Consider the following 27968-nt stretch of genomic DNA (forward strand, 5'->3'; position numbering starts at 1 on the left):
TCTATAAAACTTCTTCTCTTGGCATCACTGCAGTGTGTTGTCACACTAGCAGAATCTTGCCATTTCTTCCGGGACAGGAAGTTATTCTTTTCAAACACCTTTGGTAAGGGGAGTTCAATTACAATCTCCAAGGAATGGGTCTTTCAAATGTGTGCCTTGTTTTTTAAAACAACAGGGCACTTACTCTTTCTCACTTTCCAAGTTCTGATTGGAGCTTGCCTTTGTTTTCTTCCTTCTCTGAATTTATTTAGTCTGTAGCATTTCTAGAGCTGTCTCTTCCAGTGACCAGGTGCTGGCTTCACTTTTGTTGGAGTAGAGATGAATTTGATGCTAGAACAGGGTCAGAATCTGTATGGTACTTTTTGAGCTCAGTTCTTTTTTTTTTTTTTTTGAGCTAATATATGCCATCTAATTTTCCTTGCATATGATAGCCATTAAAATATTTTAGAAGTGTGAACATGTTTATTTAAGGCCAGAAGAGACTGGGTTACAGAGGAAGAAGGAGGCAATTACAGAGTGTGAGTGGACAGGCTTGAGAGCTGTGGGAGACTTTGGGAGATGTGAATCATATAAGGTATTGGTGGGAAAGAGGCAAGCAACAGGCTCAAGACAAAAGTCTTTGTTTGGTTGATAATTTTTATGGTCAGTATTCCTTGGAAATAATCTCTGCAGCTTCCTTTTTCAGAATGTAACTATGAATATATATTTGATTGAAAAAATGACAGGATTCCCTAGCTATGCATGCTTCTCCATTCCACTCTTACATCTTTCCTGTGAGGGTGGAAGAGGAGAAGAGAGGAATAGAGGGACCCAATGCTGTCTTCCCCTCTTGTTGTTCCTGTAATTTTCAGACTACATTCTCAGCAGAGTTCTCTAGAAGTTGTAGCAGTGAATACTGATGATCTTCTGTAAATTAATGTGGAGGTGGAACAGGAGAAGAGAGGTGGAAGAGGAGAAGAGAGGAATAGAGGGACCCAATGCTGTCTTTACCTTTTGTTGTTCTTGTGGTTTTCAGACTACATTCTCAGCAGAATTCTCTAGAAGTTGTAGCAGTGAATACTGATGATCTTCTTAAAGTAATGTGGAATTCTACTTCATTATTCTTGTTTTAGATCACAAAGATCCTTGATAGGTTACTAGGAAGATTACTAGAATGCAGCAAATGAGACCAACTGGTCTAGTTAGGAACTAGACTGATTTCAAGCTATCATGTGTGAAATTTTGGTCTCCTTACTCCAGTCCTACAATGTATAATACCAATGTGATTATAAGACTAGAAGCCAAAAATATTTTAACAAATATGATACTAAAAATCATGCAACCCACAACTAATTTACCTTAAATTTATATTTTTCCAAATTGACATTGATTCCTCCCTGTGTACCCTGCTTTGTTCCTCTATTAAGCTTGTTTCTTTCTGTCCCAGATACAAATCTGATCACAGTCTTCCACATCTCATAGGAACAACTCTTGGTGAGTAGGGAAAATGGTTTAGGCTGATAAAGGATGATTCTCAGCAGTGGAAGGAAAAAGAAGGCAGGAAAGAAGGAATGGAGGGAGGACCAAGCAAGGAAGACATTGTGCTGACTTACAAAAAGGATCCACTAATTCAGAAGATATATTTATAATCGTGTTTGCCTGTGTGGTCCTAGTTATACTTGATTTCACATAGGGACAGGATGAAAGGAACACAATTTTAGGGGAAGTAAGTGAAAGATGGTACAGAATGTTTGGTGAAAATTAAATAGTCCATATGCTGCTTTGTCATCATTAAGCTAATGCTTTAAACAAGCTATTTTTTTGTGGTTCAGCAGAGGAAACTCAGCTGCATGGTTGTGATTATGGAGTCCTGTTTGGTCTTGGGTCTGCCAGGACTGTATCCTGCCATAAGCATGAAACTTAGAAATGGTCTAGGAATTTTCATGGTGTTGATGTCTGCAGTTAAAAACCAGCCACGCAGGGATTTCTATTTTCTGGCCCAAAGTAATATTTCTGCACTCACAGAAGCCGCCAGACCTGCCCCTTTTTCTGTTAGCATGAATACTTTCGTCCTGGCCATAGTGCCCTTTCCAGACTCCTTTTGAGGGTCCATGTGTGTGCCCACAAGAGACTAAATCTGTGCTGTGAGGACCCATCACATTCTCTTAGCTGCTTTTTTTCTTGTCTTCTACTATGTATGGGAGTAAGTGTGCAAATCAGGTCTTTTATTAATTATTCACCTTTATATAAATGTTGTTCCCTTTCCAGTCAGTTTCAGGCCCCCATATCTAATAATTTGTACTCTGGAATTGGTTGAGATGAGCTTGCCTGTAATATTTCTGATGCTTGTTGGCCATGTCCTTTAAAGAATGACAAAGTTAAAAGGGTTCTCTGTGAGGGGTCTTCTCCATTTCTGCTCCTCTGAGGATGTGTTGAAGTTGTTTACGGGATTAAGCCGTATCCAGATTATTCTCTACTTGTCTCTGAAAGATCATTTTTCTGGTAAGCTTTGACCATATCAAGTTCACTGATCATATTTCTGAGTAGATTGAGAGCAAATTGCAGTTGTTGAATGAGTATGAGACTGTAATAGAAGGACAAATCCCTTGCTCGATTTTTCTGTCTTCTCTGTTTTGTGGGAGCATTCTGGATCCAATTAGGGGTAATTTTGTTTTTTCTCATTCCTTTCATCCCTAAATTCCAGGCATTTGCCTGAGTATATTGTCGGATTGTTAGCATTCAGTTTTGTAAAGGTGAATAGATGGACTAGGTGTGTTGGAACCTTAAAGAATTAACAGGATAAAATTTTTTGGAATGGCTGCAATGCCATATCTATATTGTGGACTTTGTTCTTAGGATTTGCATTGGGTGACAGGTAGTATTTTCAAGCAAACAATTGGATTCCTGGGACAAATTGGAAAATTGGAATTTCCAATGAAGGAGTATGTTTCCAACTTGACTATATAAGCATGGGTATCTTTAAATGTCTGTAGTGTTTAAATCTTTAAATGTCTATAGTGTTCACAGGTATTTGAGTAAGCCTTATTGTTTTTTTTGTTCTGTCTGGCTTATATATTTCTATGTTTGTTATACTAGGTAGCTCTCCTCTTGAGTTGTACTGGGATGGTTTACACCTTTGTAAGAAGAGGAAGATGGTAAGGAAATAACCAGGACTCTGTATAGAAGTGCAGGATCTAATCCCTTCAGAGAATCTGCCTCAGGATATTCTAGTCATTGTCTGGTAGCACATTTCATATCATAGTATCCTTCTATCTCTGCCAGCCTCTCCACACTTCATTGGAAATCTATGGTTTCATGTGTGCCTAAGTAAAAGGTTTGAGTTATCTGAAGTGGGAAGGAAAATATTAACCACTTAATTAGTGATTATTTTACATTTTATATATTCTTTCTGAAAACTAAGTATTTTTGTGTATGACTTGATGAATGTGTAAACATTTTAGTAGGGGATCAAAATCTGTGGTTGGTACTTATTCATTACGAAATTCCCAATTTGATATGTTAAGACTTCCAAACAAAAAAAGTATCCTATGTTCTATAGTCTTGTTTTTTTTTTTTTTTTTTTAAGGGATTTAGCAAATGAACTCCTTTTTTTTTTTCTTTCTTTCTTTTCCTAGTCACTTAGTGATAGGGTAATTTCTTTCTTCTTTCCAGAAAAAGGGAATTCTCCTGCCCAGATCACTGCCAGAATATCTCTCTTCCCTTGCTTTACATTCTCCATGCTTTCTTTTGTCCTCCTGGATTTGACTCACTTTTGTAAAACTTTCTTTGTGGCATCAACTAGTCTAAAACTCTGCTGCCTATTACAATCCCCACTAGCTACATGTGGCTATTTAAATTTACACTAATTACTCTTAGACAAAGATTTTAGTTCCTTAGTTGTACTAGCTACTTTTCAAGTGTTCAGCAGCCTCCTGTGGACAGTGCAGAATACTCCCACCATCATAGAAAGTTCTGTTGGACAACATGGATATAGACCCTTACTGGTTTCCTAATTATATCAGTCAGCTTTTCATCACTGTGACCAAAATACCTGACAAGAACAACTCACAGGAGGAAATGTCTGTTTTGGCTCACAATTTCAGAAGTTCAGTCCGTGGTTAGTTGACTCCATTGCTCTGGGCTCCAGGTGAGGCAGAACATAATGGCGGAAGGGTGTGGCATAAAAAGCTACTTAGCTCACGATAGCCTGGAAGCAAAGAAAGAGAGCAAGGAGCCAGAAATAAAATATGATCCACAAGAACACACCCCCAGTGACTTACTTCCTCTAGGCATAACCCACCTATCTATAGTTATCACCTAGTAATTCATTCAGATTATTGATCCATTAATGAATTAATTCACTGATTAGGTTACAACTCTCATAAGATAATTGTTTTATCTGTGAACATTCCTGCATTGTCTATCTCATGAGCTTTTTTTGAGAGATACACTATATCCTGACCATAACCCAAACTTTTTAAGAATTTAAAGGTGAACTTTTTAGCTTGGCTTCTAATCCTCTTCAAATCTTGCTATCTATAGAGACTGAATATAATATTAAACAGGGGGGACATAGAAGGTGGTCAGAAAATCCATTGTAGCTCATGCAGACTTGGGTAATAGTGAATAGGCATTCAGTTCCTTTTTGAAGAATGCATGGCATTTAGGCACAACAAGGGGTGATAGAAGGTAGTTCAGGAGAGCATGTGAATATGATCAGTTTTAGGGAGTTTAGAAAATCTTGGTCTTGTGAAGTACAAGTTGGATAATGGGCAATGGGAGAAAGATAGGTGGCTTGAAGTCTCTTTTAGGTTTAGACAGGTAAGTGTCTTCTCTTGGTCTTCAGTCTGTATTTAAATTCAGACATCTTCTGCTTCCTTTGACCTCAAAAAAAACCATGAAAGAATAGATTTGGTAATTGCAGGGAAGATGGGAACAAGAGTATTAGTGGGAAGAGAGATGGAATCAGAGGTCAACACTGTGATGATGTCGTGCAAATGACAGAATTAAAAGAGTGGAGGGAGAAAGATAGAAAATTACAGAGGTTGTGAGACAAGTGATTCCTCTAGAAAAAGTCAGATTTTAAGGATTTTTAATGATTCCAAGAATGTACGAATTTCAGAAGTTTAAGATGAATGAAAGTTGTCTCATGATAGTTTCAGGATCCCGGAGGATACAGTAGATAGTGTAATGGAAGCACAAGTAGTTTTCGATGGCAAGAACTTAGCTTTCAACTTTCCCTAGCACCTGAGAAGCACTCCATGATTAATAGATTCCTACTGAACATTTGTTTCCCGTGGGCAGAGTTTGGGCTGATCAAGCTGAATAGTTATGGAGTTTGGTACTTTACAGATTTCTATGCCTTGGGCGGGAATTTCAGCAACCGAATGAAAAAGACAGAGAGTAGCTGGGGAGAAAGGTGGAGGTACTTAGTGATTGCACTGGCAGCAGGTGGAGGATGTGGCCAGGAGTATTGCTGAGTTTATGGAAGTCAAAAACCCTACTGGAGATCTGTTAAGTTGATTGAATTACCTGGACCCAAGGTGCCAAAGCAAATATTGCTGGGTTAGCTTCTGGCACTGCACTGCCAGTCTGGCCGGGCCCTGAGAGTAATGCCCAAGGGCAGGCCTCTAGGGCAGGAGGCCAGAGCTGGTGGAAATGAGCAGAGGAGCTGCCATGACTGTCATCTCTGGAAGATGTTGCCAAGGTTGCTTGCTTTTGAGCACACATTTTATGCCAGCTTGGTATCTGAACTGTTCTTTGGGAAGATGACTTGGCAGCAGTATGGCTGTGGAACTTTGCATTTGGAATTATACCCAGGATAGAATTGTACTTCTGCTACTCATTTGTTCTTGACCTTGGGCAAGTCACTTGGAACCTCTAAGACTGTTGCTTCTTCTACCTATCACTACAGGCTGATGTAAGGATGCAAAGTTCTGTTTGTGAAAGCATTTTAATAAGCTGTTATATGGTCTCAAAATGCAAGTTATTTGTAAGCTGAGTGGCAGTGGGTTTACATTTTCAGATAGATAACCCAGTGAAAATGTCTTTACAATACTTACCATGAATTGATGCAAACACTAATCAAGCCAATGGGAATGAAAAAATTAGGGAGAAAACAGAGAGAAGGGTTTCTAGTTAGGGTTTTTAAATGACATGTGGGTGGAAAGGCAGTGAGATGAAGAGAAGGAAGGGTTAGGAAAGATATCAGCTTTCTAAGTTCAAATGAATGAAAAGTGGTGGTAAAATTGACTGAAGTGGGTATACAGGGAAAGATTAGCAATCAGGGTGATGGCCTTTGTTTTATTCTTCCTGAATTCCTGATGCTACTGGAACATCGTGATAGAAAATGGCAAGAGGAAACTCTAGTTGTAAGCACAGAGAAAATACTGAGGCTAGAGTTGGGAGCCAACCACTCAAAATCTATATGAGATTTTGAAATAGAATACAAAGACAAGACAAAAGTATAGCATCAGAAGAAGACTAGGAATAGACTCCTGAGGCATATGATGCAGTTTATTTTCCTTTGATATCAGGTCTTCCTAGATGCTTCTCTCATGGCCTGGGAACTTACCAGAGTTAGCAGTACATGTTTACTTGTTCATATTCCTGATACACTCTTAATTCTACCAGCACCGGGATCGTATTAATCATTTACATCCTGAAACCCTGAATGTAAGTCAAATGCCTACTAGCACACAGTGAGTATTCATCAAACATTCTTTGGAGTGATTGAGCGAAAGAATGATTTCTCTGAAGATAAAGTGGTCATTGTGAAGTAAGATGAGGAGATGGTTGGGTTAAGGTTATACCCAGTCAAGTGGAATTCGGATGAGACCACTGACATTGTTAATGTCTTTCTCCTTTGATGCTGTATAGATTGAGAATGTGAGTTGAGACCATAGATTATTGACTGTGGATTTGAAAAAATAGAAATCACAGAAAGTTAGGGGGATTAGGACAGTGTCAATATCTGTGAAATTCAGGACAGCTGTCCAGGGAGGTCAAACAGAACAACCTGACAGGAGGGCAAGTTGTCAGTGGCTTAGAGAATAAAACATATTTTCAGAATGGACAGGTGATGTTGAAGGCAGACAGTGATGGAAGGAGTGGGAAGTTTCATGTGTAGTCTCTTGTGTGTGACTGTGCTGATTGCATAGTTTTTGCGAGTTGAATTATTCATGTCTCCCAAAAGATAGGTTGAATTTCTAAGCTCTGGGACTTTAGGATGCAACATTGTTAGGAAATGGAGTCATTGCAGATTAGTTGGTATGAGGTCATGTTGGAATGAGATGAGCCTTAATCCAGTGTCTGATGTCGTTATGAAAATTAGAGATGAAATGCATACAGAGAGGGAGATGATTACGTGATGACAGGCAGAACGAAGATAGCAGCAGCTGCACACTAAGGAGTTGGTGGCACATCACCAGAAGTGGGGACAAGGCTAGGAAGGTTCTTGCCTTCATCTTTCAGAGGGAATGTGGCCCTGATGATACCTTGACTTCAGACTTCCAAACCCTTAACCCTGGAGAAGTCCCACTACTAAATACCTCTGTTCTTTTAGCCTTAGGATTTTCAATTACTTGAGCCTATCATAGTTAAATAGAGATTAACTTTCTATTCTTTAAAGCCACCCAGTTTGTGTATGTGGTTATGGCAGCCCTGGCACACTGGCTGTGGCTCAAGTAAAGACTGTCAAGACCAAAGTGATATGAGTCATGGACATAGCATGGGAGGTTCAGAGAATAATGGGGAAAGCTGGACACAAGAAAACAGAGGGGAGTGTTCTGGAGCTTCCTCAGAGGCCTTTCTGTATGTCAGTCTCTTTACAAGTAAACTGAAGGGCTTCTGCTTTTGTTAGGGAGGTGCTTTCTACACTCACGGTTGTAGTTGTCTTAGCAGGCCATCCTGTTAGTTCCTGGTAGTGGGTTTAGATTGCGCTTGGTGTGGATGCTTATTTTCCTTGGGAGGAATTCTGAAAGCCAGGGGATGGAGTGTCCATCTCAACAGCACTGAGTGCTTTAGGTTAAATCAGTTCAATGAGCCACTAGTCTCTGCCCCCAAAGAATTCTAACTGCAACTCAATCAAACAGTACACTTCAGTTTATTTTTTCTGAGGAGAGGGAAATAATTGGTATTGAAGTGACGAATTCCTTTTACAAGGTCCTCCAGGAAAACTGGAAATTCTAGACTGGCTTTCTGGACAAAAGAGCCTTCTAGGTTGGGAAGCTGTTTGGAAAAGGAAAAGAAAAATCTTTGTCCAAGAAGCCAGACTTAACAATACTAAGGATGTTGAGAGTGGCTCAGTCTCTGGCAATATTCATTACTTTCTCCCAGGACTCCAGAAGGCTTGGGTATGATGAAAATGAACATCTTCACATTTTATCCTGGAGCCTGCTACATTTGAAAGTGAATTTGGGATAGGTGCTAATGTTTTAGAATGTTCCCATAGGAGTAACAAATTAAATCTTTGTGGACTCATCATTCTTGCAGAGGCTGACAGGTATGTTGGGTGACAGCATAATCTTTGTGCATTCCTGATTGTTCAGGGTGCAGGCCAGTGATCCCCGTTGTTCAGTCCACACAGGGAAGTGTGCAGCAGGGAGCTGTCCTACACAGCTTTCCATGTAGCTTATGGGGATGGCATGATGGTGGGTCACTACTGCTGGAAAAGAGAAAGAGCCAGAATGAACCTGTAGACAGGTTTTGTTTCCTCCTCCTTAAATATGAGTACTCAGCTCCTCTCTTTCTATCTTCCTCCACCCCTGCCAAAACAAAGCAAATAGCTCTTTAAAAACACCTCCAAAAGCTTTATTTGCCAAAGAGGCGTGAAAACGATGATCTTAGACGTTAAAAAGGAAAGAAACCCCATTGGGTTGCTCCATTCTTGTGTACCTTTAATAGTTGGGAACAGAGGGAGACTTTGGGCTGACTGCCTTGGATGTGGTCTGGTTTACCCTGTAACTGATAGAGAGGTGCGCTCCCGCTGAGCGTGTTGGGATATAATCCAGGTCAAAAAGAACACTCTAATTCTTGGCTGATGTGTACAAGAAATTTTTATGCACAACCGTAGCTGAAGAAAAGCAAAATTAAAAAAATATATTGGATTACCATCCTTTATACCTTCATCTTTTTATTAAAGTAAGGAGTTTTGGTCAGTGACGTTGCATTTCCAAGGGCTGTCTTCTCAACCTGGTTCTATTCCTCTTTGATTTCCCTTGTTCACTGAATCCTTCCTCCAGCCTCCTCTGCAAACACCTTGTAGTTTTGAGGGATGCTAATCAGGAATGAGACCCTTTCCTGTATCTGGCTCAGGGACCCCTATCACCTTCCAGACTTTGAGACCAGAATGGCCTGGCATGCTCTCTGGCTGCTGTTTTTCTTCATTGTATTGCTGCTTTAACTGGCCACAGTTCTCCTCGATTTTCATGAACACCCTTAAAGCTCATGTGAGAGTAATTTCTTCCACCTTCCTCATTGTGGGTGATTTTCTCTTACACTGCTGGCTCTCTGCTTAGCCCCTTCTGCTCACTTTCTTCAGAATTCTGTCATTTGGTGGGTTTCTGCAGCCCCATGATTGAGTTACAGCCTGAAGAACGTTGAGCCCAGTTCTCAGCTGCAGGACGTCTTTCCCCAAAGCCCTTGTTCTGCTAGGCCTGCCCTGAGGATTCACATGTGCATATTGGTTTACAGGAACATTAAAGGGTTCTACCCCCAGTAGGTGGGTAAATTACTTTAGGACTATGAGGTAGTACTCTCCCGGGGCCTGCAGCTCTGAGTTGGCCTCTGGTACAAGCCAGTTCCCTTCTGGCTGGTTTCACATCTATTTATGACTTTCTTTTACACCTAATCGTCTTGCTTTAAGTTTTCAAGAAGAAATTCCTTGTACAATTAGAGGGAGATTCTGTGGTCTTTTGCCCTAAAAGGCTGAAAGCTCTACAGATGTAAAACATTAAACCAACCGAGCAAGTAAGCATGAAATGGACCTCTAAATGTTGTATTCGATAGGACATAAATAGTGAAAGACCATAAACAGAAAAATCATTTGCTAGAATTATAATTTGAATATTATATATGTAATATCCAGCAATCAGTTGTCATGTGACAATATTGCATCATTTTAATAATGGAATATAGAATGACGTAGAGGAGGAAATAGCTTAGAAGGAGGTTTGTGTTAACACATTGCCCTGAGACATTACGCATGTGGCAGTGGCAACATCCAAGGGGAGGCTCTAGTTAAGCCTGTAGAAGAATGATTCTTATGTGGTCTCTCCATCAGCTCTATCTCTGTTGATCTTCTTGGTTGTTAGTTTTCTAGACACATATTTCTCAAAGTGCTTAGTATACTAGTAAAGTAATAGACTTCTATTGGATTTTATGTGTGTGGATATATAACATCTGTAGGTTGATTCAGTGTTTCAACCTACACATTTGTTTTTTATTCTAGGCATTAGAGTGTTGACATGATTGGAGATGTGAGTTCACCTCTTACATAAAGTGCCATTGCTCTCCTCTAACCTGGAAGAAGGCGAAAGGGACATGGAATTATAAATGGTGGCTTCTGTGAATTCATGTTGAAAAGTTGTTTAGCTTTTTGAAAAAATACTATGTGAACCATCCTTTTCTCTCTTTTGAAAAGTCTCTGATTATGCTTGGTTTTATGGCAGATTAATCATCAGCAGATCACACTTTGCTTGCAATTCCATTTTGCTTGGAGAGCACTGTGACTGTTGTTAGGTGGGGCAAGCACTTTTCAAGTGGCTACAGACCACACCACTCCTTAATGTCTCAATCATACCTTTATGACTGCCTGGTGTCCTGAGGTCATTTATCTCCAGGGTACCCTAAAAACATTATTATATTTCTTTTCCAAACAGAAGCAAATAGATACTAAAGCAAGACTTCTATTTGATTTATATTTTTGTTTCTCCACTTGTCTTATGATGATTTAAAAATGAGCAGTGAACTGCTCAAGATGCTTGAGAGGAAACAAAAATCTCCAAAAATGAAACTAAAATGGTGTAGGTCCAGGATACCGTGTTGTATCATCATCCCAATATCTATGACATTGCTCTTAATGGCCAAGTACAGCAGAATGGGAAGTTTGCATATTTCATATTTATCGAGGGAACAGTCCAAATATTGAATGATTCTGGTTCACCTTTTTCAGTTTTAGTGGAAACATTTTTTTTTGCTTCTAGGTTTCCCTTATTGCCCAAACATTGCTGAATTAGCATGGGCCTTGGAAAGCTTGAAAAGTCATCTCCCTTTTGCATACTTCTCTTATTTTTTCTGTTCAAAGTGTTGATCTCAAGACAAGCTGAAGTCTGAGACCAGTTGCACTGATGTGATTGATTCCACCGTGTGCTGTGCTCTGTGGTGAGGCCCTTCTTTCTGGAAAGACCATATCGAGTTCGTCCACTGTTATGAATGAAAATAATCAGTTGGTGAAAGCACAAAATTAGAAACCTCTTGGTATATTTATTTCGGTGTCTCAAGAATTCTGATTTAAAGCAGACTTTATTTCAAGTAATGTGAACAGTAGGTCGTTCAGGAGTCTCAGATGAATCAGTGTTTTCTTCCCTTCTCTCCAAGAAAATCTATTTAAAGCAAAGGTCAAATCTGTGCTGGATTTAGAGCCTATTAAATGTAAGTCTGGCGAACAGAGCCACTTCTTTTTTATTCTCTACATAGTTTGAAACACTGGGGACACTCTGGTCTTTTGCAAATCATCATTTTCCACATATTTCTGGCATTTGTGACTCTTCTTTTGTTCTGGAGCATGGTGTGAAACCTGTAGTATATATAATACATGAATCTGAGCCCTTCTGGGTCTTTGGGCTTATTAAATTTAGGAATAATTTAAAGCTTGCAAATTTTCTCGGAAGAGTTTAGTGGGATTTGAATTATACCTAAGAAGGATATATTAATGTATGTATTAATGTGCCTCATTCAGTTAACATGCTCAAAGACTGAACTGGTCAAGCCTTCGCTTCCCCTGCTCTCTCCCTCTCACCTCTCCTCACTGTGGCCCTTCTCTGTCGCCATAAAGGTTGTCAAGTCATTTTCCAAGTCAATAACCCCTGATATTTATGTCCCTCACAGGGCATCCATCCCATAGGCCACCCGCCTTGAGCTCTCTGCTCCTGTGAAATCTTCAGTCCTGCCTTTCCCGTAGTCCAGACCTGTGAGTGTCCGCATTGTCTCTCAACTTGATTCCCAGCTTCCCATTTCTGTCTTCTTTAAGCCATCCTTTCATTCTGTAAAGATTCAGATATATTCCATAGCCAAGATCTGTGCTGGGCCATGAGGATGCGCCAGTTAAAGAGTCAGCCAAGAAACCCCTGGTCCCCAGGAACTGATATTCTAGTGGGGAGGGTAGGCAGTGGGCAGAAGACATAAGGAAATGATATAGAAGGTGGAACATGGTAACTGCCCCCAGAGAAATAAAGGAGGAGGTGGAAATGAGGAGCTTGCATGGGCGAGTGTGATTTTACACAGTGAGAGGGCTTCCCTGAGAGGGTGACATCAGGGAAGAGGGTGTTGTAGTGGGCCAGGTTGGGAGGCAAGTGACTGTGTCCTGGTGAGATATGGTCAGGATCTGGATGCATTTCTAAGGCATAGGTGACATGATTCACTGGTGGATTGAATATATGAGGTGTGAGAGAAAGGAAGAAGAATGACCTCAATATTTTTGGCATAAGTACCTGGAAGGACAGAGTTGTCCTGAAGGGAAGAAAGTGTTCACTGTCATGTCCTCACGGTTGGTGTTCCCTAATCGTCCCATGTAGAGGAGAGCAGGCTGAGAGGGAGGGAACCAGGAGCTCAGTTTGAGACATTGTTTCTTGGGATGCCTCATTACACAACTACGCAGAGGGCGGATTAGGTGGTTGGATGTTTGGGGCTGGAATTTGGGATGGCGCTTATACTCAGTCTTAACATATAGATGGTATTTAAGTCAGACCAGCTGAGATCTGTAAAGACAGAAGAGGAAGGTCTTTGGACTGAGCCATGAAACTTTTTTCTTATAGAATTTAGAAATGCAGATTTCTTACACTAGCATCTTTGCCTTGTGGCCCCAGCCTACCTTTCCAGTGCTCTAGTGTTGCTTCCACATGTGTCGGGGGGCAAGCATGATCATCAAGCAGCAGTTGGAGAGCCATTTCCTTTGCTGGCAGGCCCTTTTGTGCATCCACATGTCTCCACCACTTTCCTTGTGTTACTCCCTTTTAAAAGCGGACTCAGTTATAAACTAACCTCCGTCATGCTGGTAGTATCCTTCTGCTACTGACTCCTCCCTGTTAGTATTCCTTTCTTTCATTTGTATGGTCATTCTTCTTCTTCTTCTTCTTCTTCTTCTTCTTTTTTAAACAGTCCTCTATCATAGCACTTATCCTGCTTTGATTTTTATTTTTGTGTCCCTGGTAAAAGGTGATACCTTTGAGGATGCAGGGTGGAGTGGGCAGAGGTTTATCTATCTTTACAGCCCAGATCTTGGAGTATCACCTACATGTAACAGCCTTGTAAATGTTTGTGGACCTGAGAAATTGTTTCCTAAGATTTACAAACGTGATTTTGGAGATACACACACACACACACACACACACACACACACACACATATTTGTGTGTGGTGCTAGGGATCAAACCCAGGGCCTGTGCATGCGAGGCAAGCACTCTACCAACTGAGTTATATCCCCAGCCCTGGCTATATATTTTTTTAAAATCATACATGCATATATATACAAATATGTGTATATATGAATTTATATATATTTTTGTGTATATATACACACACAAGCATATGTATGAACGTATATATGTGAACACCTGGAGGGAAAGATGAATACTAACCTTTCAGGTACTCATAATAAAAATATCAAAGTCATTCTTCCTTTCTCTTGCACCTATATGTATTTCATATAGATAGCTGATAAATATATTTTTATATATTTTATGAAAAGTATGTTTTCCCCAGAATAATTTTTCCTCTGGTCTCTCAAGCATTTTAGTACTGAGTCTTGGAAACCCAAAGATATGTATAGGAAGAAGGAAGTTTTCATAGGGACTCGAGAAGTCACTAATTCCTTTCAATTTATTTGCTATCCTAGTCAAAGTTTTAAATAGTAGAGTTCACACTTTATTTTTCCTTATAGAAATGCCTTATGGAAATGTGTGTGTGTGTGTGTGTGTGTGTGTGTATTTTGAATGTGTTCATATGTGTTTGTGTGTACATATATTAGAAGATAAATTCTCTACACAAAGCAATTTTTAAAAGCTTATTCCTAGGAAGTCCTTATTCTTATGGATATATATTGTGTGTATGTGTGTTTGTGCGCACATGCGTTACTGGGGATTAAACTCAGTGGTGCCCTCCCACTGAACTATATCCCCAGCCCTTTTATTTTTTTTTTAGACACAGTCTCACTAAGTTGTCTAGGCTGGCCTCAAACTTGTGATCCTGTCTCACCCTCCCAAGCGGCTAGGATTACAGGTGTGCTCCACCATGTGTGGTCCTTTTTTGGTTTTTGTATAAAACATACAAAAATTTAAATTACTAGTTTAATTTTGGAGATTGACCCTTCCATACACTAGATGGAATAAAGAATCTGACACTGTGCCTGTGTTGGAAACAGCTCATGACAGCCCTGAAGGGAAGCTGTGTAGTCCTCGAGAGATCTGACTTTTAGATGACTTTTGTTCCAAGAGATATTTAAAAATACAGTGCTCACAAGGTAAGCAGGTGCAGGAATACAATGACTTGTATCTCTAGACCCAAATCTACATCTGCCTTGATAGTATGTGTTCCACTTTTATTGGAGAAGTAGGTACAGAGGAACAAGCAACACATACCTAATAGCCAGTGAGCCTTGGCGTCCCAGTATCGAGGAGGTGCTAGATGGAAGATGGGTGCACAACTATTTATTAGAGATGAGCAGACCATTGCCTTGCAGGCATGTGGACCCAGGACTCCCAGGTACTGTAATTTTTCAAAAGAAGCTGGCTATCAGAGTTTTCATGAGGAATCTCCTGCCTTTATATGATTATATTTGCAGGATTATATTTCCTAGCCACTGAAATGTTCAGAAAATGCCTTTCATGCACCTCAGCATACATTATACTTTTGCCCTTGAGTCAGAATGAGCTGACCTCAGGGAGGCTCCTGCTTCCTAAACCCTACTTAAGTTTCCTCTGTGGCACTTACCGCTCGTGGCATTATGTCCTGTATTAGTTTCATAAGGTCTGTGTCCTCACTAACCTTGAGAGCAGGACCCTGAGATCAGGACCCTAATACATTGTATTAGGTATTATAAATCATCTAGAGATGATTTAAAGTATACAGGTGGATGTGTATAGGTTCTGTGTGAATAGTACTCCTTTGTATACCAGGGTCATGGGCATCTGTGGGGGATTGGGGAGGGGACCCTGATCTAATCCCCTGAGAATACAACAAGATGACTTTATTTCTAATTTTAAATGTCATGACCACATAAACATGAACTGCTTGGGTTCCCATGATCAGCATTCCATAACCATTTACTGAATATATAAGTGGACTCCCAAGCTAACGTCTCAAACACTTCTCAAAACTTCAATAGAAGGCCATTGTCACAACACAGACACAGAAGGAGAGGCCCAAGCAGAGGACAGCATGTGACCCATGGCCGCTGGAGCAGTTGCTCTGCCAATGGTCAGGAGTTCATGAAGCAGCAAACTCTCCCCAAATAAGAGCTGGCAAGCGTTTTTTTCAGCTTGTGCTATTTGCTGGGTGATTTGTTTGTTTGCTCTTTTCACCCAGCGGGAGTGGTAAGGAAACAGCCGGAAATGGTTTCTTTTTCTTTTCTTCAGCCATCACTGATTAAGAGGTTATATAATCCACAAAGTGACAGCTGCTGGATATTTAGTTAGAATTTACAAATGTTGACCATGGGTGTGGAGGTCACATAGCAGTGTCCCTAGAGAGCAGCCCCAGGCTCCAGGCCTTCCCAACCCCCACCCTTCCATTGGGCTTCCACCATCTTGCTAGGACAGAGTTTGCCACCAAGTTGAAATTCAGCATCCTCTGATCCCAATCACCTACTCCCCAGCTCTCCTCCAGTCCTCCTGTGTTCCTTTTCTAGTAATTGGCTTCCTTTATCCACCTGGCCAGGTGTTTACTACTTATCCCATTTCCTCCCTTGTCCTCTGCCCATTGCCCCAACACTGTTTATTTGTTTTCTTAAATATGTTTTCTGGGTTTTGTCTCTTACCACAACTGTCAGCATCAGAAGTGTTTTCAACTGATCTGAGGTCTTATTTCAGTCTGTCTTCTGCATTGTGAGTTGGACATCTACAAATGAAAATCTGAGTGTGGTATATATATATATATATATGCGCATATATATGGCTTTTCAAGTTCCCTGTAGGCTCTGGGATGAATCCACATGTTTCACCCTGGCCTGCCAGGATCCCCACCCTCTGGCACCTTCCTACCTCCATCTCCTTATAGACTTCAGATATTTGCTGCCTGACCATGCCAGACATGCAGTGATTTCCGGCTCTTCTGTACCTTTGTTTGTGTCATTCTTTCACCCTGGGGCTCTCCAGGCCCTAACATTTTGTGCACATAATAGGCCCTTACTGGCTAAAGATTAATTCTATGATTTTTTCCTCCTTGCTTTATAGTGTAAACTTCCATCTCCATGATCTTGATTCCTTGCCAGTCTGTGTGGAGAAAAGAATGCGAAGTGTTCCAGCCTGCCCCAAAGCCTGCCCTCACCTCCCTGGTTAGTTATTGCTTCTGCACAACCAGGGGAGCCTCTGGCCAGGAATCTGTGTCTGGGGGACTCTGTCTTCACTTTGTCTTCAGTGCCAGGATCTCCTGGAGAGATGGGACTTTTTCTATACCTTTTGTTTATTTATTTTTTTAGATTTTTAAAAAAATTTCAGATAGTTTGTATATAACAAGTTATGCTACTGCCTTTACCATCAGGAAACTTATTTGAAAAGTACAGTCATCTCCCTATGTCTGCAGGATCCACATTTGAGGTTTCAGCAAACCAGGGATTGAAAATATTTGGGGGAAAAATTGTGTCTGTACTGAACATGTACAGACTTTTTTTTTCTTGTCATTATTCCCTAAACAATACAATATAGCAAGTGTTCCTATAGCATTTATATTGTATTAGCTGTTATAAATCATCTGGAGATGATTTAAAGTATACAGGGGGATGTACATAGGTTTTGTGTGAATAGTTCTCCATTCTATACCAGGAACATGGGCATATGTGGGGGATCGGGGAGAGGGACCCTGATCTAATCCCCTGAGAATACAATAGAGTGACTTTGTTTCCAATTTTAAATGTGGTGACCACATAAACATGAAATATTTTCCTAACATAGCCAAGGATTTGTGTCCAGTTGTTCTTTGTTCTCACATAACTCTCTCTGTACCCCAGCTCCTGCAGGTTCACGAAACACTGAGGAGGTACCATTAGCAGGTGCTGCCTGGCACTGGGCCCATATCAACTGGGCTGCAGCCTGGAAACCTGTGGGTGGCAGCCTATCCACAGCCCTTTTTGTCCTGTGCCTTGGCCTCAGTAGATACCAAACGTGAGCCTTTGCTCCCACGTTCTCCACTTGGCTTTCATCTGTCCCTTCTCTGCCTGATTGCACAGCCTGCACCTGCCACATGTGCATTTGGAAAACTTTAATGATCTTCGTTCACCATTTTGCTTTCAAAATTTTTTTGTAACCATTTCATTTGCTCTTTGCAAAAGGCTAAATGCAGTTGGGGCACATTATAATTCCTCTAGGAGCTGAGGAGCCTTTAGGAGTAGTGAATGCACTGGCTCTGTCTTTGAAAGATTAAAAAGTGTTTTAATCCCCAAGGGTTAGGAAATTAAATAATTATGTTAAAGTACCTATTCTATTTTCTTTGATAGCATCAAAAAGTTAGCATGTTTTTTAAGAAACTGGTTCATTGTAAAGCAGAAAAGGGTGTTGAGCATTGAAATGACTGTGGACCTTATGATGTGCTGCTTGTGATGACATGGCAGATATTAACATTTGTCCTTGTGAGCCAAATGTAGATCTTAATGAGATTAGTAATGCTTTATTAAAGTTTACCTGACCTACTTAATCACCTACTTCATTAAAAGCACCCTGCAAACTGTAGTTGTCTAGAAATTAATCTCGGCAGTAGTTTCTCTTTTAATTAATAAATTCAATCCCTATTGTGTTTCCTTTGAGCCCTTGAAAATTCCTCTAAGAATCTAGGAGGCTTGAGAAATAGTGCAGTGACTGCATCATTGACATGTTGAAGTTAAAAATTTTAATCCTAAAAGGTTAGGAAGTTAAGTAATTAGGCTTAAGTTCACAGTAAAATTATTCTTAGTAAATATGATGATACTAAATGAAGTAGTGATTCATTGTATCCCCAAAGTATACAGTGACTTCCAAACCCTGTCTGGGCAAACGTGTGACAAGCAACTGTTCCATGAAGTTAGGGAGGTCATTTATGTGTAGCTGAGTGATGGATCACAAGTGCTGATTTCACATTCCTTCTGAGGGAGGGACACTGAGAAATCATTTTCTTACACAAAAAGATTTTTCAAAGAAGAATTCCACATTTTGAAATGTTTCAAAAAGAACTCATAGTTGAGATTCAAATAGTAAAGGCTTATTAACGCATGTAAATTATTTTTGAGGTCTTAATATACATTGCTGTTCAAGAATATGTTTGTTTAGCTTGTGAAAGGATTCCTAGTACTAAAATAAAAATGTAGTTTTGAGGAAGAAAATAAATTAAACACATTAGGTTTGTTATTTGACAACTTTTGAGAAGTAAAAAGAGGTACATTTTTAGGATTTTTTTCACCTCAATAATTTGAGCTCTGTCAAAACTGCCAATCACACTTTCTTTCAATAAATAGTGGTGATTGATAGTTTTCAAACTCTCTAGTCTGTGAAGTACAAGCGAGTAAACAGTGATGCTTGCTCGTTGGCAGCCACTTCCAGAATCTATCCTCTCATACTGTCTGGGATGCCTCTTTAGGAAAATGTGGTTCTTTTGGAGATTTGAGATGTAAAAAAGAAGAAACTAAAAAATGAGGTATCCCAATCACCCTGTCCATGTGTACAATTGTTAATTTCACCCACAAAATTAAAATTGTCCCCAGTGTACCACTTCAATGATTTCTTAGTTGAAATCCTAGCAAGTAGAAATTCACTTAATTCAGAAAACATTAAAAGAAGTTCTGTAATACATGTGGTAATTAAATTAGCTTGATGCATACATTCTGTAATATACATTATAGGTATGTATAACATCTATATGTATATGTATAATATACATATGTATTTCAAAACACCATGTACAATATACAATTTTGTACATTAAAATGGAAACTTGAAAAAATGTTCAACACTATTAGTCATTTAGAAAATGCATATTAAAGCCATTGACTCTAACCCTCCACACCTTCCAAGATGGCTAAAATTAAACAGACTGAACCTGCAAGTGTTGGTAAAGATGAAGGATAACTGGAAAACTCCCACATGACTGCTGGGAACTCAAAATGGCACAAGCAGTTTGGTAAACAGTCTTGCAGTTACTATAAAGTGAAACCTGCACTTGGCCTATGTGTGTGTGTGTGTGTGTGTGTGTGTGTGTGTGTGTGTGTGTGTATATATATATATATCACTAGGTGATCTTATATTTCCACCTAAGATAAATAAAAAGTGTATATATGTAAAAAGATGAGTACACAAATATTCATAGTAGAATTATTTGTAATATCCCCAAGTGTATAATAATGTATGAATGAATGAACAAATTGTAGTCCAAATTTGCAAATGAACTACTACTTAGCAACAAAAAGGAATGAACTATTGGTATGTTCAGAAACAGTGATAAATCTCAAAGCATTGAGCTAAGTGTTGGCTACTTGGAAGACACTACAAACTGATTCTATTTATATAACATTCTAAAAGAGGCAGAACTATATAGTAGAAGTCAGGAGCTAGGATGAGGGGAGGGGATTGCCTGCAGAGTGGAAAGAGAAAACTCTTTGAAGCAGTGGAGTATGTTCTACATCTTAATTGTGGTAAAAAAAAAAATCTAATGAAGGGCATTATTGTGAATTCAGTAAATTGGGTTGATTTACTCTGAGACAGATTTTTTTATATGAAATAGAAACATTTTGTGGGAAGTAGGGATGACTAGTACAGAAAAATATGAATTCAAGGAAGTAGAAGTAAAAGAGAACCTTGAGAGTACCAGACAGGCACCTGGGTGCTCACAGGCAAGAAGCCAGATAAATACCTCTTTAAAATGTTGGGGTGATACCTCTAAGGTATCATTCTGTCTTCCTTAAAATTATTAGTATTACAGGAAGTCCTTGAAAGCATACTCATGAGTTATACTCCATGCATGTATAATATGTCAAAATATACTTTACTGTCATGTATATCAAAAAATAAAAATAAAAGAAAGCATATACATGAAGTAAAGAATTCTCATGGATTGGAGGAAAGCAAACACCTTAGCATGAGGATACCAGCTCTGCCTGCTACCAGCCACTCCTCTAGAGACCACGTGCAATTCCTTTGAGGTCAGTTTTGGCAGACAGATAGCTGACAAGGAGTCTGCTGTATAAGGATTTTGTGTGAAGTTTTACAAACTTACGCTACACCCATTAAGTCCCAAAAATGGAATGGCATAGACAATATTAATGCTATCAAGAAATAGGTATGATGATACTAGAAGTCAAAATAATCATCAACGAGAAAGAAAAGTGGCAGGAATATGATGGATGCGGTTATCTGAGGTATGAGAAACTGGGCAAAGGGAATTATCTGAAGAATGGGAGGGGGCCATTGAGAGAAAAGATGCAGGGGGCAGTCACCAAAGCACAGGAGTAATAGATGGGTAGAATGGGGGATGGGGAAGAAACACCAAAACCGAACCTATGGTCTAGAGGACAGGCAGTCATTAGATACTCATTTGTACAAGGTTAATTCAGGAGCAGGGTATCTGCTCCTGAACTTGAAGGCTAAGCCTGGTTTGGTTGAAGTTCTGCTAATGAAACTTGAACCAGCCTGGCTTTTGGCATGGTCAGCTCGTAGCCCCTTGGAATTTGCAGAACATCAAAGTGAGGGCTGATGCAGCTGCTTCTACCCTGGCTTTTAAGAAATCCCTTATGGCACTGCTGAGCTCACAGACAGTAAGGGCACCTGCCTTGACAGATTTTGGTGTTGCTAGAACTGTTTGATTTTGAAGAAAACTCCTGCCTTCTGAAAATTATTAGAAATGCATCCAGAAGTGTTCATCTCTTCTGTTTATGCTGTTTGTATAATTTTATTTCAAACATGGGAGATGCAAAGGCCAGCACTGACCTCGTGATTAAAAATACAAGGTTTACTGTAGAACCCAACTAGGAAAAAGTAGACTTTGCTCAGCATAGTTAAGGGGACAGTCATAGGTTGCATTCACTCACGTTGGCACTAAATTGTGTGTTTTTTTAATTGCAAAGGAAAATGAAATTGTAGAACATGAATGAACAGCTGGAAATATATAGTTTAATATTAACACCTAGAAGCCAAATTCAAATTAAGCATGTTGGAATGTTTCTTATCTTTCTGGGAATGAAACCCCCAGCCCCAACTCCCTATTCCCCTCATAACAGCTAAGTCCATTGTAACTTTCAGTAATTGGTTTTTTATTAAAATAAGAGACTGCAGTATAAATTTTAGCAACTGGGCTAAATAGGCATTAACAGGCCCGGAGATCCAACCACAATTTGTAACATCATTCCTCTGGGAAAATGGATTCTAAGTGCCCAATAACTACCTTACAAATAGACTTTTGAATCATAGTCCATTTGAGAATAAGGAACTGTTTGTGATAGTAATACCTTCCATTGGCTTGCTGGAGAACTGCACAGAAGGGACCTATATTCCTCCACACGTGTGTGGTGAACCTGGCTAGTCTGGGTTTGATCAAAGATTATTGCTGAGTGGGCATGGAAAGTGTAGGAATTAAAACCAAAGTAGAGGCTGGAGACAAGTCAAGGGTGGAGCTGGGAGGAGAGATCTGCAGAGGCTTCAGTGCTAGGAAAGGTTTTCAGTCTCTGAAGGAAAAGTGGGATTCTGAGCAGTTGAAGCGAAGACAGAACAGGATGAAAAGTAAGTTAGGAGTTGAGGAAGTTGAGGGCAAAAAGGCCAAGAGATGAGGAGTAAGAAGTGAGACTGATCAGTCATTTAAGGAAAATGTAAGGCAGTAAATGCCAGGAAGGTGAAGTAGTTCATAAGGAAATCAAAAGATGCCCTCAGGACCCATAAATGATTTTTCCTAGATATTACATGACAATATTTAGAATCAAGACTTCGACACATCAATTCATGTGCAAGTTCAACACATTTATTGAGCACCTGCCATGGGTTAACATGATTAGAGGTTGGCAAAGGGACTTTTCTTCTTCTTTTTTTTATCTTCTCTCTTTGTCTGCATTTTGTATTGGTGTGTTGTAGTTGTACGTATGGTGGAATTTGTTGTTAATTTTTGCACATGCACATAGTATAGCAATATAATATGGCCAACATCACTCCCCAGCACTTGTCCCCTTTCCTCCTGGCCTCTCACTCGCTGGTCCATTTATTCAGACAAAGGGAGTTTCTGCCTTCATAGAATTTACAATTTAGTGTAATTCTAGCCAACCACAAAAATGAGCCAAAGCAGGCTAGGGTCTAATGGTGATGATAGATAGGAGATTATTATGTTTGCTTTATTTCATCCTTATTTTTGTGTGTTTGTCACATTGATTGTACTGTTAGATTTTTAAGAGTAGACTACATGAGACATGCATGCTTGGTATTTATTTTTCATCTTCACTGGAGCTTAGTAGTTGCTCCAGTAACTATATCCTGGTTGGTGATTAAAATAGGTTTGACTCATGCAACTACTTAATTGAATTAGCATGTGACTGCTTATTAATTGTTTGCCTGAGAAAACTATTAGTGTACTGTGTGAGGAAATCACTGCTCAACAGAATGTAAATGTCATTTTTTTTTTATTACTCTAGCATAACTTAGTAAAGTTTGACTTTCTATTTGCAAGTGGAGAGGGTGGCTGCTACGTTATCTACACTTTGTGATTCAACTCAGCCAGGGGGTCAGGGGGATCATTCACTCCAACATGGATCCCAGCATCAGGGGACCTTGTCCTGCCCTTCTGTCCTCACTGCATTCATGGCTGTGATGGTTTGGACGTGTCCTAAAGTTCCATGTGTTGGTAACTTAGTCCTTCATACAGCAGTCTCAGGAGGTGAAGCCTAATGAGAGGTGATTAGGTTATGAGGGCTCCACACATTGATCCAATTATAAAAGAACCTGGGGCTCCACATTTGATCTTCTGCTTTCTCTTTGGCCTTCTGCCATGGGGTAATCTATCAAGAAGATCCTCATCAGTTGTGGCCCCCTGATCTTGAACATTCCAGCCTCCACAGCCATGAACTATGTTCTTTATAAATTTCCCTGTCTCAGGTAATCTGTGACAGCAGCACAAAAGGAACTAAGACAGTGACTTTATGCATGTGTCTATAATGGCACTTACCATATTGTTCTAGAAGGCTCATTCCAGACCGTAAACACTGCTGTCACACTGACTGTGTATCCTCCCATTGCTGTGATCCCAACTTGTGTCCTTTCTATGTACCCATGATAACAAAAATAGTGCTGCATTACCAGTGGGAACAAGAACTTGACTTTTTTTTTTTCTGAGCTCCAGCTATTACAGTGAAATTTCTAGGGACTCTGTGGCTTAACTGATGGAAATTTATTCTTCGTGATTCTGAGGGCTTGGAAGTCAAGATCACGTGAGGTCACTTTTTGCAGATGACTGTTGTTTTGCTGTGTCTTGGTTGGGGAGAGAAGAAGATACCATAATCCCAGCATGAGGGCTCCACCCTTGTGACCTAACCACCTCCTCATGACCCCTCCTCCTCAAACCATCTTATTGGGAATTATGGATTTGATATAGGGATTTCGGGGGCACTAGAGTGCACTTCTTGTGGTTCAACCTGAAAATATCACGCCTTGGTGTAGGACCCGTGGTTCTCTGGCTGTGGCTGGTTGTGAGGTGGTAAAGGCTTTCAGGAAGAGTGGCTGGGTGGGTTTCTCTGTGTCCATCCCTTCACCCACTCAAGTTCCAGCTCTCTTTCAGTTCCTCCCCTACACATTTGGGTGGTGGGTTGTACACCTCTCAGGAACATAGCTTTCTCAGTTACCATGTCTTTTTGTGTTTTGTGTTACTGTTAACAGAAGACCACAGACCAGGTAAGTTGCAACAGTGAGGTTTATTTGATGAGTGGTTCTGGAAGCTGAGAAGACCAAGACTGAGGCACCACATCTAATGAGTGCTTTCTTGTTGTGTCACGCCATGGTAGAAAGGCAAAAGAAGGTGAGAGGATTAGATAGGGAGACAGAGAGACAGACAGAGAGACAGAGAGGAAGCACACATGTGTCCAGGAAAGGGCTAGACTAACTTTCATAACAATCTCACTCTCACAATTATGATGATAGTCCATTTGTGAGGGATGAAGTCACAGCCTGTGAACTTTGGGGACACATTCGAGCTATAGCACCCCATCTCTGACAGTCATCTTCCCAGCACTCAGACTTGTTCTGGTGATGCCTACTGTTCTAGCCCCATTCACTCATATGGGTGAGGGGCCAGCAGTTCGCAGTTGGGGCTTCCCCACTCCTCCTATAGCCAAGGAAGGAAGGCTGCTGGTGTCCACTGTGTCCTCAAGTGTGCTCCAGCAGTAGCCCCAAACATAAAAAGTGACTTTCTAATATGACGGTGTATGTCTCTGCTCATGCAGTGTTCTCTAAGATAAGAGGGAGGGGGAGAGGGAGAAAGAGAGCTAGAGGCAGAGAGAGCCCGTGTGTAAGAGCAAGCTGAAGGCAATGGTCTCTGTAACTCAAGGACTCCTGTTCCTTGACTTCCCTGTTTGGATTCAGTTATAGGTCCATGGGGATGGCCAGAGAAGCAAAAAGCACTGGGCTGCCCTGGGCTCTGCTTGCCTACAGGGTGACAAATCTGCCTACTGAGTTTCATCCCTTTGGTGACATATTTCTCAGGAGATTTTTCAGTCCTCCATGCATGGAGCCCTGGCAGCACTGCCCAGACCTGTCCAAGTTCCCCAGTGAACACACCTAGGTGTCAAACTGGGATTTTCCTAAATGGAAGGAATTTTCTTCTCCCTACACAAATTCTAAAGAACAGGCTGTTTTCATGGATGGAGAGAATATAGACATTTTCAGATGCTTATTGAGATCAGAAATGCATAATTATCAATGCAAATATACAGTTTTATCTTCATTTTTAATAAAATATAACTTTTACCTCATGGTGCATTATTCTGTTTATTATTTGTCTATAATTACATCATTAATGAAGCATTATCAATGATTGCATTTATTCACTGTTGGAAATAGAATATATGTGTGTTTTATTTAATATAGGAAGTTCTTAATGAATAAATATTAAGGAGAAAATGGGTTTTATTAAGTGTATACTATATACCAAATCCAGTGCCAGGTACTTATCATTGATTAGCTCATTTATTCATAACAAAAGTGCCATAATGTGTTCTTAACCCCATTTTATGCATGAGAAAGTTGCAGTTTAAAGAGGTTAAGTATTTTGCCCCCACCCAAGGCCACAGAGGTGCTAAGTGGAAGGTTGGGACTAGACCTCAGGCTGCATGGGTACAGTGCAGGGCTCTAGAAAATGTCCTTCCAAAATACATCTTTCTTTTTGCCAAGTACAGAGGCTCATGCCTGTAATTCCAGTGACTGAGACAGGAGGATGGCAAGTTCAAAGCCAGGTGAGGTGCTAAGCAACTCAATGAGACCCTATCTCTAAATAAAATGAAAAATAGGGCTGGGGTTATGGCTCAGAGGTTGAGTGCCCCTGAGTTCAATCCCTGATACCAAAAAAAAAAAAAAGTTTTTCGGGGAGAATGAACATTAAGACAATGGAAACTCTTTCTCACTTGGCAATAGCAGCTGATCCTGTTAAACATATTTAACAGGATATGTTAAACATATTTCTTTAAGATCATAATGCATGTTATTATTTGATAAATAGAATGTAAATGTAACTTAATAACCAAAAGACCATTGTTTAGACAATAATTTCACCAGACTTTTGTACTTCAATAAACTTCAAACTACATTTTTAATATTTGAGCCAGCTATCCTATTCATAGTTACATATTCCTTGGGATGATCAGAATGTCTTTTTTCCCAATATTAATAATGTTTCTTTGCTTTAATTCCACGTGACAACAAGCACCACACCAGGGTGCTAATTTTGGCTGGTAGTAATATTTTGTTAGGTTTTGGCAGTTTAATGTTATAGAGTTTGCCATTTGAGTTCTAATAATGCTATCTTTTTCCCTAAAAACATGTTTGTTCATATAGTTTCCTATTCTAGAGGCACCAAAGGTAACATGTGTGTAAAGAGAGAAAGGCAGTCCTTAAATCTTTAGTAATTAAAGTTCCAGTGGAGAAGAGTTTGGATCCCTAGATCAGCTGTAGACCCCAAGTAGAGTGGATTACTGTAAATATCAAATGAGTCTCAGTATGAGCAAGTTTTTGCCCATCCCTAGAGGGCATTCCAACAAATTTTAATATTAGGATTTCTGAACTGTTTCTATATTTTACATTAGAATGGGCATGTTCTCATTTCAAGGTCATTGCCTTTGAATTCTGTTTTGCCAATGCTAAACGCACAGTAACAATAATCCCCTCCATTCTTCTTTCAGGCCACGCGGGCAGCCATCACCCAACATTGCACAGACCTTGGAGATTTGCTGGGCAAGGAAAATGATGTGGCTCTAATCATCGATGGCCATACCCTCAAGTATGCCCTCTCCTTTGAAGTCCGGAGAAGCTTCCTCGATTTGGCGCTGTCTTGTAAAGCGGTCATATGCTGCAGGTGGGAATTTGCAGGCTGTGCCTAGTTTATGTCCTAACATGCCTGCATCCTGTGTGTCTGTAAAAGAAATTGGTGCAAGGGAGTTCTAGGTGTCAAGTTTTACATATACAAAAAAATAAGCAAAACAAAAATACAAGATTATCTTTAATTGTTGGTTCACAGGTTTTGCAGAAGGCAGTTAGTGTCTTTTATGTTTTTGTTTTCTTTATTGCCTTCTGAGAAGACAAAAGAAGTAAGAATCAGAGGTTTAGATCCTATTCACAATAAGGGGAAATATTGAAAACATCTGCCTCAAGCCAGCATGAGAAGTTACCAGGGTCCCACCTAGTTGGCTCCTTGTTCTAAATGTGTGAACTTAACTCCCAAGGCTTATGGGGCTTTGATGCCTTTTTCCTAATGTTCAGTAAGTATTTTTTTTTTTTTTTTGGTCAATGAAGAACTCTGGTTGGGTTCATATGATACCAATTTTTGTGTTAAGATTCAACTCTGGTCTTTATTGGTCCTTCGTGGAGTCTGGGAAGGCTTTTTAGTGGGGGACATTGTTACGTTCCATGACTACTGGCTGTGTGGAGGTCCAGTTCTGATAGAGATTTGAAAGTCAGAATTATAAAGAAAATAAACTCCTAGAAAGATGAATGACCACCAAAGGCCAAGGACATGCAGATGGCAAGAAGGGTAGAGAGAGGTGATGGGAAACTTTTTTTTCCATGGTCTTCCCTTTGTGTCTATGGCATGAAGTTGCTGGCAGGGGCAGGCACCTGATTTCTATGAATTCCTCAATACTGGAAGTTGTTACTGTGCTGACCCTAGAGTCACAAGTCCAGGTGAGCGGGTCACATCTGCCTGCCAACCGCCATGTTGGTAAGAGAGTGGCTTGTCAGTGGCTAGAAATGAGCAGCAGCACCAGAAACAGTGAGAAACAGCGTGGAAAAGTCTGCTGACCTGTGACTTGAAGGCAAACATGCTAAAACCTTATAAAGTTTTTTTAAAGGGAAACCAGA

At 40.1% G+C, this 27968-nt stretch overlaps 1 protein-coding gene across 2 annotated transcripts in view; it reads left to right on the forward strand.

Moving 5' to 3' along the window:
- The window catches only part of LOC143411875 (phospholipid-transporting ATPase IB), a 606876-nt gene that overhangs the window by 271452 nt on the left and 307456 nt on the right, over window positions 1-27968 (forward strand). For both annotated transcript variants that reach the window (XM_076872750.2, XM_076872751.2), the window contains exon 25: window positions 26795-26967. In XM_076872750.2, the coding sequence (XP_076728865.2) occupies window positions 26795-26967 (173 nt within the window). The remainder of the gene's footprint in view (window positions 1-26794; window positions 26968-27968) is intronic.

Source organism: Callospermophilus lateralis, chromosome 12 (assembly GCF_048772815.1).
Source record: "Callospermophilus lateralis isolate mCalLat2 chromosome 12, mCalLat2.hap1, whole genome shotgun sequence".
NCBI lineage: Eukaryota > Metazoa > Chordata > Mammalia > Rodentia > Sciuridae > Callospermophilus > Callospermophilus lateralis.